The sequence below is a fragment of the Piliocolobus tephrosceles genome, chromosome 12 (assembly GCF_002776525.5).
Source record: "Piliocolobus tephrosceles isolate RC106 chromosome 12, ASM277652v3, whole genome shotgun sequence".
In the NCBI taxonomy this organism is placed as follows: Eukaryota; Metazoa; Chordata; class Mammalia; order Primates; family Cercopithecidae; genus Piliocolobus; species Piliocolobus tephrosceles.
This window is the reverse complement of record NC_045445.1, coordinates 117,256,416-117,267,974: the sequence shown is the minus strand read 5'-3', so window position 1 is coordinate 117,267,974 and position 11,559 is coordinate 117,256,416. Positions and strand designations below refer to the sequence as shown.

The following is an 11,559-nucleotide window of genomic DNA, read 5'->3' as shown; positions in this document are numbered from 1 at the left end:
TGGAAATGATTTTGAATTTAAATGTGCTTAATCACTGAAAATGTTACCTACTATAATTCATTTGTGGCAATTTCTGTGTAAAAGTTGTAAAGGTTTACTACAGACCCTAACAAAATATCAGAACATTATTTGCCTCTGAAATGACAAAGATTTTTTAAAAAAGAAAACTATGTATTCTTTTGTAAATAACATTCTAAAGTGGAATGAAAAGAAGTTCCTAACATATTCCAACTTTTATATAAAACCTGCTTATGTATAATTTTACCAATTTTTCCAAATGGAGTAATGTGCACTTAATACCCCAAATCTAACATTACATGTTCTAACAAAGGAAGACAAATGTGATGATTAGGTTTGTGAGACAGCATATTTCAGTCCAGACATATGAGTGCTGACACTAGAACTACTTTGATACTGTAAATTTCTAACTACACAGAAAAGATGCAGAATGTAGTGTTTGCTTTTAGTTTATTTATTTTGCAGGAATCTTTGACTTTCCGAATATGTACTGTTTGGAGGTACGATGCATGCAGAGCCTTTTAAAATGCCTTTGTACAATTTCATCTCAAAATGATTTCATTCACAGCATACACAGAAATCTAAAAGAGACATGGTATTTACAAGATTTAATAAGTTTTTGCTGCTTTAATGAAGAAACTGATCAATTCTTTTACAGTAGGGAAAGAAACATGGACATTTGGTATCATAAATAATTCAGAATTGTTCAGTCTTAAAGTAACTTTTCATGGCTTTAGAATTAAAATTGAGTCATCATTCTATTAATCTCTGAATGCCCAAGCCATGCAGAATCTACTTGTATTAAATATTTGGGGATGCAAATAATACAGGAAAAAAAGTCTGGTGAGTGTGAAAGCGTCATCAGAATTAACTTTTACAATAGGCAAATACTGTTAATTCTTTCGAAAAGATACAGTAGTGGCGCAACACAGGCAGTGCCCAATTTATTCCGATTTTAAAAAGTAACATTTCAGTTGTCATTTTTCTTTCTCTACAGATATACAGACACACATGGTAACATGGACTCATTCAAAGTCTAACAATGGTACAATATTAAAATAATTCGATTTTTAACTCTAAAGAGACATCTTCACATTCCAGGATACATCATTGATATTTTTAAAGGACAATTCGTCTATGCCTTATATTCTTTTTGTTTATACTGTCAGAAATACATTACAATTACCTCTTAAAAGGCTATATAAAATTGAATTGCCACAGAAGGTTAGATAAGAACCCTAGACAACTGTGACAAAGCAATGACAAAATTTAAGGAAACAATGATTTATTTGCATAATTAAAAAGTACTAAAATTGAGACCAGCTCCTTAAAAATTAAACTGCTTATCACACTTCCCATTTCTTCCAGGGAAATAAACAAATTAGCAACACTTTCCCCACCATCATTATTAATCTGCTCTAAAACTACATTTTTACAATGCATTTCTTTGTTTCTTTAAAACCCCCTGCCTCTACTCTCTTCCAAACAAAGTCAATATTAATTCAAAACATTTTACAATGCTTAGAAAGTTTCTGGCTCCTCTATTACCATTTTAAACTTTTAAAAACTACTCCAAAATTTAAGGGGCAATGTACTTTAACAAAATGGCAAACGTGCTTTCTAAAATCCCAGTTTACAAAATAGCGAAATAATGTAAAACGTATAGTCAGGTCTGTATGTTACCAGATACATCAAACTAGTCATTTTAAAGAAGCAAACCTCTTACAAGAAACAAGAAGTGCCCCAGCTGATCCAGAGAGCACAGGCACCTCAGCAGCCAGGCATCATCCGATTTATATCCTACCACTTTCATGCCAATTGTCTGTACATACCAACTGATTACAAGATCCTTTTGAAAAGGCACCTTGAAAGTTCGGTGAATTCTTGTTCAAACTGGTCATAGGCAAAAAGCAGTATACATATGGGACACAGTTAAATATATCAGATTTATCAGTGTCAAGTCATTTTGCCTGTTTTAAAACTGAATACAGCCTATGCTGGCATATGAAACTTATGCACAATTAAAAATTAACATGTACAAAACTTCCTTAAAATCAATCTGATACTGCATACCCCACCCTTTACACCTATCCAATAGACTGTTTGCTCTCTTTTCCTGGCAGGTGAAAACAATGATTGACTAGATATATCACCAAAGAATTGAAACCATGCATCTACTGTATAACAGCTAATTAACCTTGATGTATTTTCATGCAATAGTTTTAAAGTCATCTACGTGGTTTTATAAAGCATCAGACTGTTTTCAGACATGCTACTTTCATTCTCAACTGACAACTGCCAAGTTAATTGCCTCCACTTCAGCATATCACTATGAATACTGGTAAACCTTTTAGCTAGGACACCAAGCAGTATATATATATATTTTCCCCTAAATTGTAACTTAAAAACAAGTGGGGTTGACCATCACTAAAGAGATATGAAACCATACAAAGGCAAAGGCATATTACAGAACAGTAGGACGGCTAGACTGTTATTGGAGACAGAGACCAGTGTTACAAAAACCTTTAAAGAACATTCTTTTGGGGACCATGCTTTTGAGCCCATCTGCTTTCTCACCGTTATTTTCACAGTTTTGCCACAGTTGTTGTATGAGAGATGTTTTATCAGTGTAATTACCACGCTTCCTTTGGGAGACAAGTGGATATATTTTGGGGGAATTTTTCACATATGAAAAAATGTTTTCAAAGCTGTAGGCAGTGTGAAATGATGATTCTGATGGAAAACTATGATGAGTTATTACGCCTTTGGTTTCATTATGCTATTAAGAGCAGCTTGCTTTTCCAGGTCTGCCAGAGGTTACTGCTAAATTAGAAGGGGTGTGTGTGTGTGTGTGTATGGGGGTTGGGGGAGATACCTGATGGGAGAGTCAATGGATATTCCTAAGATGATATCCTCAGGTAAAATCCTTTAGGATGGGAGAACCTACTGACTTTATTGCTGTTTATACTCACCAAAATGAGGGGAAGATTCCAAAACTCCAATTCTGAGCTAAGAAGGAACTCCAGCAATGGCAGAGACTGAAACATGCTATTAAGTTTCCAGTGATGCGCCTTAGTGAGTCACATGATTTTATATCTCTTCACTTTATCCACACCCTGCAGTTCTATTTCATAAATAAGGAGTGCTTTAAAATGACCTGAACTGCCTGTAGAAACTCAACTGACCTCTAGATACAGTTATGTTAAATTTTAAAAGTTCTGTTTCAAAGTCCTCTATATTCACCTTTCTCTTAATAATTTTTGACAATCCCTCTCGTTTCCCAAATAATGCAGTGTGCAACTTTGTCATTGGCCAACTGTAATTCCCCTCACATTGGTTTATTAAAATGTGCAAGTAAGTTTTTATTGAACAGTTAATATTGATTTCAGCTAAATTAGGATTATGGCACAAAGTTTTATCTGTGCTGTAAACATCATGAATTTATCACAAAATTGGAAGGAGAAAAAAAAAAAAAAAGGCCCTATGGACTGCAAAAGTTTAAGAACCACAGCTGAGTTCAAGATTGCCAAATGGATTTTGGAATGGACTTGCATTTGGCATACATTCTCTGTGCTACTGGCAAAGCGCAGTGTTACGAGAATATCATTTATAAAATCATACTTTGTAAGGACTTGTTACTTTGAAAACTGGTGGCCTTAATAAAAACATGCATCTCTTATGTGGCATAAGTAGGTCTTAGTTACCAGTGTTGACAGAGCTTGATGAATCACTGTACAAGCCAAAGGCATCTTACCACCTCTGATTGTACTTTTAAACAAAGGCATGATATGCCTAGTTCCTGACTGCTACAAATCACATTTTAAAACATTTTGTTTGTGTGCATGTATGTGTTGGAAATTACCCCTGAAAAAAGCAGCAATTACAAATACGCTTAATTAATTTGCCCCCCGCCCCCCCAAAAAAATATTCTAGGTGCTTTTTCCTGTTGTCCTCTTTAGTAGGAAGCAACGGGAAGCAGCACGGGGAGCCTTGGTTTTCTAGAGAGCAGTGACCAGGTAAGTCTGCTCTGGGAATTCACAGTTTGCATAAACTGTAACATTTTATACTATGAATCAAAGTTCTAGTTTGAAAAATAAGGGCCACTCAGCAGTAACTTTAACAATTGGGATTCCACCACAGAAGAGCTCCTGACTTCTGTGTGTACATTCTTTCACAGAGTGAATCCTTTCCCAGTTTCAAGTATCCCTCCCTATCTCTCACTCTGTAGTGAGTTAAGAAAGGAGAAAAAAAGACCTCCCCATTTTTCCTTTCGTGAGCACAACGACCACAAAGCCATTCCTCCTCCCTGCTGTGCAATCGAAAATGAAAAGGCTGGGTGGATGAATAGAGTCCCGAGGTTTCCTTTTCTTCTGGTGGTGCTCAAAGTTTCACTTTCAACCTGGCGCAGACTTTTCTGAATTCAAGTGTACCGTGGCATCTCGCACTGCTCACAGCGATTTAGTGCTGGGTGGTTAAGAAAGGTGCAGCTATCACAATTCCATGGAGCCCCTTCGTAGTCTTCATCTCGAGGTTGTGTCCGAGGACTTTGTGTGGAGCCAGTTCGATGCTCTGAGGGAGGGTAGGATTAAGGGGGGGGAAGGGAAGGTAAATAGATTAACCTTTTTCCAAGTATAACCCAAACTGAAAAGAAAAATACCACAAAAATCAAGGGAGTTAATTGCCTACTTTAATATATAAGCCAATTAGTAAACATATCTACTGGAAATGCATAGTTGAACAGAAAGTTGATCTTTTACTTTGTTCTAATTACTTTTTTTTTTTTTTTTTTGGCTATAAGAAGATGGATATATGTCCAGAATAGACTGCCTTCCTAGGTCATTACCTGTAAATAGTGGAGAGTTATGCTTTATTCCAGCCAAATGAGAAAAAAAAGAGAGATGTTTTATAGCATGTTAAATTCTGTCGCCTCTGTAAGTTTTCCCTGACGTTCAGCCCACCTTGACTTTTCCTCTCTATAGTATAATACTATCCACACTATATTAAACATCTGACTAAATGTGTGCCTTCTTCCATGACAACTTAAGTTCTACAATATGCATGTATTTTATATTAATGGTTCATAAATAGCAGTGGCAGTTCATACCAAAGTTTTCCCCAGAACAGTGAAAAGAGAAAGATTCTACAGTTCATTTTTCATAAAGCTAAATTCATTCAGTATAAAAGACTTTTATTCTCATATTCTTTCCTACATTTTTGGCATTAAAAATCCTTCATATATCATCAGTTTTTAAAAGTGCCCATACCTGGCAACCTTATGTTGGTTCCCAGGATTTGATAAAGAAATCCAAACTTACATTCCTCTTAGGTCCTTATTCCCTCTGGCTTTGTGCTCAAAAAAGCTCTTTGCATCTAGAGTTAACCTGTAATTTCTGTCTTTTAGGTCCCTGTTGAGACTGAGGTCAATGAATAGGAGACTAAAGATCTCCAGATGGAATTCACCCTGGAATCTGGGGTAACTGGAAATGGTCACTATGAACTGGAAATGAGATTAAGATCTAAGGTAAGCAACACCTTTTTAAATAGGTAACAAAAGAAACAGATCTAGGGAAGCTTTGTCAGTTACTACTTTGGGCTAGGCATATCTTCCACTGGCAATTAACAAGCTGACTTCTAGTTTATCAATTTGCCTTATATGACAAATGTCATAACATTCCCCAAGAGGTAAAGAGAACTGAATTTTAGACCCTGAACCTTACCCCAAGGTATGATAATGCTCAGCCTCAAACAGGAAGGTGATCTTAGCCTTACGATGTAACAGAAAATTACTGGGTTCTTCAGTCGCTTCCTATGACTATAAATAGGAGATGGGCTTGTTTCTCTTGCTTCAACTATTGCCTTTTAACTGCCATTATCACCCACCTTGTGTCTTTTGTTTGGCTCATGACTCTAAAACATGTAGATTTAATACAGTTTTCTTTTTTGTCTCATATGGAGGAATAAAGCCTTCGGTTGGAGGAAAAATGTTTACTATGCCATTTTCTTTTTTTTTTTTTTTTTTTCCTGAGGAGGAGTCTCGCTCTGTCGCCCGGGCTGGAGTGCAGTGGCACGATCTCGGCTCACTGCAAGCTCCGCCTCCGGGTTCACGCCAGTCTCCTGCCTCAGTCTCCCAGGTAGCTGGGACTACAGGCGCCCGCCACCACGCTTGGCTAAATTTTGTATTTTTAGTAGAGACGGGGTTTCACCATCTCAATGGTCTTGATCTCCTGACCTCGTGATCCACCCTTCTCGGCCTCCCAAAGTGCTGGGATTACAGGCGTGAGCCACCACACCTGGCCTACTATGCCATTTTCAGAAAAGGACCTCTTTTGTCTTTACCTTTTAAAAGAACAATATGCCCCAAAACCTAATACTTAAAAAAAATTCGTATCTTACTGTTGTTGGTTTTTAATAGACATGCTCTAAAAAGTCAGTGTTGCTATAAGTATAAAATATACACCAGATTTCAAAGACTTAGCATAAAAAGGATGTAAAACATCTCACTGATTTTATATTGATTTCATATTGAAATAATAGTTTGTATATACTGAATTATATAAAATGTTAAAATTTCATCTTTGCTACTAGAAAATTTTAAATTATATATGTGGCTTGCATTATATTTCTATTGGACAGCACAGCCTTAGAAACTCGGTAATTTTTTAAAGCAGAAAATAAAGGTACGGTTTTACTTATAATTCTACGTAGATTAACATGTGTCTTTAGACATTCTGCACAAACTCTGGACACACAAGTACAAACCATCTGCAGCTGCTGCATGGGTGTCATGGATGTCTGCCTGTACTTTGGAGGTCACGCTAATTCTTCGGGCTTTTCTCTCAATTGTGCAGGGGTCTGAGGAGTCTGCATAAGAAGAAACAACGCCAGAAAGAAGTGATCCAGTCTTTCAACTCCAAGAGTGAACAGGCTCACAAGATCTTTCATGCAACCCACGCAGCTGAGTGCATTTACCCTTCCTATTACTTCATGTTACCTTTTTAGCAAGGGCAAGTACCATATTTAATACTGCTTTTACAACCTATACACAGCAGTGGTTCTTATGACTTTTTCCATCTTCTCCAATTACATCTTGTCCCATTACTTAGAACAAATGCCCTATTTCACTGTTTTCTACTTTTTAATGGATTAAGGGTACAAACTCAGTGATAGCAAATATATGTCAATGTGAAAGCAAAATTTGGGAAAATATACTTTAGCAATTATCTGATTAAGCAATAATTATTTAAAAATTATTTTAAAATTATGGGTACTATCCATACAGTAAGGCTATTAGAATGATGAAATGTGATGAAAATGACAGCATTTTTTTTTTCTGAGACAGGGTCTTGTTCTGCTGTCCAGGCTGGAGTACAGTGGCACAATCATGGCTCACTGCAGCTTTGATCTCCTGGGCTCAAGTGATCCTCCTGCCTCAGCCTCCCAAGTAGCCAAGACTACAGGTGCATGCCACTACCATGCCCAGCTAATATTTTTAATTTTATTTTTTGTAGAGACAGGGTCTCACTGTGTTGCCCAGGCTGGTCTCAAACTCCTGGCCTCAAGTGATCCTCCCACCTCAGCCTCCCAAAGTGTTGGTATTACAGGCAACTGTGTCTGGTGGATTTTTTAAATATAGCAGTACTTGAAAAATCAGAATCAACTCAATATTATATACTGACAACCACGTGCTCCCAAATCATTTCCTGAATTCCAGTTACCTATGTGTGCAGAAGCCCAGCAGGCACTTTGCAACACAGACAAGAACTGTAGGCATCCTAATATCTTGCTAGAATATTGTTTCTATAAATTTATAGTTTATTAGTAAGCAACCCTTTATATTATTTGCCCTTAGGAACCAAAGAAAGATCTTGCATTTTCTAATCAATTCTGAGCTGACAGTACAACTCATCTTTGGAAATCACTGCTCCAGAATCCAAAGCATGGTGCTCAGGTACTTAAACACTCCATTGTCCAAGTAAACAAAAGCAGAATTAACGTCTCCTTAGGCTCCAAAGAATAAGGTAAAGTTCTGTTTCTTAGATTTGCAAAGTACTTCTACAGAATCACATACCTTATCTCACTAACTCTTACAACCTTTGGAGTACTTGGCAGGATTGTCCCTCTGTGGTGCTCAGATTGAGTCTGAACAAGGTTAGGTGGCCAAGATGACCAGGACCAGTGCTCAGATCGTGGGACACCAAGGTCAGTGTGCTTGCTTGCTTACTGATGAGGATTGGGGACACTTTCTAAGCCCACTGGAGAGCACACATACACACTGTATTGTTTAACTACAAAGTCCAATCTGCCACTGTTATGAGTTACTAGTAAGGGTTGGGAGACTTTCTAAGCCCGCTGAAGAGCACGAACACATTGTATTGCTTAACTACAAAGTTCAATCCAAAAAGGCTTGTTCCTCTGTCTCTTTCTCTCTCTTTCCTTCTGTCTCCCTCATATTCTTTCTCTAATTATCACACTTACTATTCAGATAAACTATATTCCACTTGGATTTCTGGTATATATCTGTAATAACTCCAAGACATTTATTCAAACCAATAAACCTATTCTACCAGTAATTTGTGTTTTACTGGTTTATCTTTTTTTTTTTTTTTTTGTATTTGAGTGGTATTGCAAGCCAATCTGTGCTAAACTATATGTACTTTTAGAAAAGGCCGATTTAGTTTTAAATACAAAATGAGAATCTGCAAGTGCTTCATGGAAAACAAACTTGATTTTATGGAGAAAACTAAATAGCTTTTATAAATACGATAAAAGGCTCACCAAAAAATTATAGAATTTAATCAAGTTCTACTGTTTCTAAGTTTTAACAGAAAAAGATAAAAAAACGGGTTAAAGACAATTTGGCATATAACAGAACCATTTATACTTTCACCAATAATATATATTATTATAGAACTACAACTACTACATTTCTAAAATAGAAATTCATTTATAGCGAAGATGACTGTTGGAGATGGCTTCCTGGTCTCCTTTTTATTAAAAGTGTACATATGTAGAGTATAAACTGCTTGGGGTAGGAGTCATGTTTTCCCTTTGTAACATCAAGCATCTATCTACATAATACATAATCGAGATACGCACTGAGCATTCAATACATACTTAAGAAATTGTAACCGAAATCCCATTATAACCAACTCTAAGGGACTATCAGTTTTAGCAAATTGTATTTGAGTCAAATGAGCCATAGAAGAGAGTCTTTCAGACCAGGAACAGTGACTTATGCCTGTAATCGCAGCACTTTGGGAGGCCGAGGCAGCAGGATCGCTTCAGCCCAGGAGTTGGAGACCAGCCTGGGCAACATGGCGAAACCCTGTCTCCACAAAAAATACAAAAATTAGCCAGGTGTGGTGGTGTGCGTCTGTAGTCCCAGCTACCCGGGTGGCTGAGGCAGGAGGATGGCTTGAGCCTGGGAGGTCGAGGCTGCAATGAGCTATGATCATGCCACTGCACTCCAGCCTGGGCGACAGAGCGACCCTGTCTCAAAACAAAAACAAACAAACAAAGTCTTTTTAGTGTAAAGGTACCTGTAGAGAGCTAGATGAAGCTTGATATTAATGGGACCACATCATGGAATATTAATGCAAGCCTTGTTCAATTCCCAGCCAAGGAGTATACCAAACAGGAACCTCCCACCTCGAATACATGGTGTTGGTCCCAAAGACAGAAGGCAAAATGACTTTTTTTTTTTTTGGAGACAGCATCTCGCTCTGTCACCCAGGTTGGAGTGCACTGGTGCGATCTCGGCTCAGTGCAACCTCCACCTCCCAGGTTCAAGTGATTCTTCTGCCGCAGCCTCCCAAGTAGCTGGGATTACAGGTGCACGCCACCATGCCCAGCTAATTTTGGTATCTTTAGTTGACACGGGGTTTCACCCTGTTGGACAGGCTGGTCTCGAACTCCTGACCTCAAGTGATCCTCCCTCCCTGCTGGGCCTCCCAAAGTGCTGGGACTACAAGCATGAGCTACAATGCTGGCCTCAGAATGACATATTAACACGAACATCACCATTGCTAGAAAACCACAATCTGACTATACAGGATCCTGGCAGCAGATCCATTTCATTACCAAATTTCTTGATATTTCTTTTTTCATGGTCTTTCATATCTATTCCTTTGTCAAGTGTCTGTTCAAGTGTTTTACCTTTTTTTATTGAGTTGTCTTTTTATTACTGTGTTGTAGAAATTCTTTATATACTCTGGATACCATCCTTCATCAGATACATATTTTACAAATATTTTCTCCCAGTCTGTGGTTTGCCTTTTCATTTTCTTAATAGGGTCACTTGATAAGCAGAAGTGTAAAACTTTAATGAAGACTAATCTATCAATGCTTTTCTTATTGCTTCCTGCAACCTGTCTAAAAACTTTTATACCTATATTGCAAAGATATTCTGTTTTGGAAGCTTTATAGTTTAACTTTTATACTTAGGTGTATGATCTATCTCAAATTTTTGTGTATGATGTGAGGTAGAGATCAGACTGTGTGTTTCTTCCACATGGCTATCCAGTTCTTCCCAGCTCTGCCTGTTGAAAAAATGTTCCTTTCTCTATTGGTTGCTTTGGTGCTTTTGTCAAATATCAAATGACAGTGTGACTGGGGGGTGTAAACCTGGGCTCCCTATTCTGTTCCAGTGATCTATTTCTTTATTCCTATACCAATATCACTCTGTGGTTACTGTAGCATTATAGTAAGTCCTGAAGCGGGTTATTTTAAACTTTTTTTTTTTTTTTTGAGACAGGGTCTTGCTCTGTCACCCAGGCTGGAGTATAGTGCTGCAATCACGGCTCACTGCAGCCTCAACCTCCTGGGCTCAAGCAATCCTACTGTCTCAGCCACCAGAATAGCTGGGACTATAGGTGAGGCTGCAGTGAGCTATTTTTAAATTAGCTCTACACTAATACACTTTTAATTACACCATGTCTGGCTAACTTTTAAATCTTTTTGTAGATGAGGTCTCACTATGTTGCCCAGGCTAGTCTCGGACTCCTGAGCTCAAGTGATCCTCCTGCCTTGGTCTCCCAAAAATGCTAGGTTTACAGGTGTGAGCCATTGCACTGAGCCAGTCTAAGACTTCTGGCTGCTCTTTTTCAAGATTGTTTTGGATGTTCTAGGACTTTCTGTATTTCCATATGAATTTTATAATCAGTTTGTTAATTAAAAATGCACTACCACCTAATGGGGTTATAATTGGTTTTACACTGTATCTATACATCAACCTTGTAAGAACAAGTATCTCAAAAATATTGATTCAGTCAGTTATGAACATGGTATATCACTCCATTTACTTAAGTCTTATTTTAAATATCCTTTGACAATGTTTTATAGTTTTCAATGTATACATCTCTGGATCAATTTATTCCTGTTACATGGTTTTTGATGGCATTGTAAATGAAATTCTCTTTTAAATTTTATTTTCTAAGTGTTTACTGATATTGTAAAAATATGTTTATATATAGACTTTGCATCCTGAGGCCTTGTTAAACTCACTTATTAGTTCTAATAGTTGTTTTTCAGTATCCTTAGGAT

General features: G+C 37.4%; 1 protein-coding gene across 6 annotated transcripts in view; it reads right to left on the bottom strand.

Annotated features, from left to right (window-relative positions):
* Window positions 1–451: 451 nt before the first annotated feature.
* The window catches only part of TAB3 (TGF-beta activated kinase 1 (MAP3K7) binding protein 3), a 61,971-nt gene continuing 50,863 nt past the window's right edge, over window positions 452–11,559 (bottom strand). For 4 of the 6 annotated variants that reach the window (XM_023202945.1, XM_023202942.1, XM_023202943.1 and 1 more), the window contains 2 exons: window positions 6,778–6,879; window positions 452–4,587 (listed from right to left, as the gene is read on the bottom strand). In XM_023202945.1, the coding sequence (XP_023058713.1) occupies window positions 4,439–4,587; window positions 6,778–6,879 (251 nt within the window). In that variant the 3' untranslated portion in view covers window positions 452–4,438. Of the gene's footprint in view, window positions 4,588–6,777; window positions 6,880–8,609; window positions 9,508–11,559 lie in introns of those variants that run through there. The other 2 variants (XM_023202946.1, XM_023202947.2) reach the window with 2 other exon arrangements.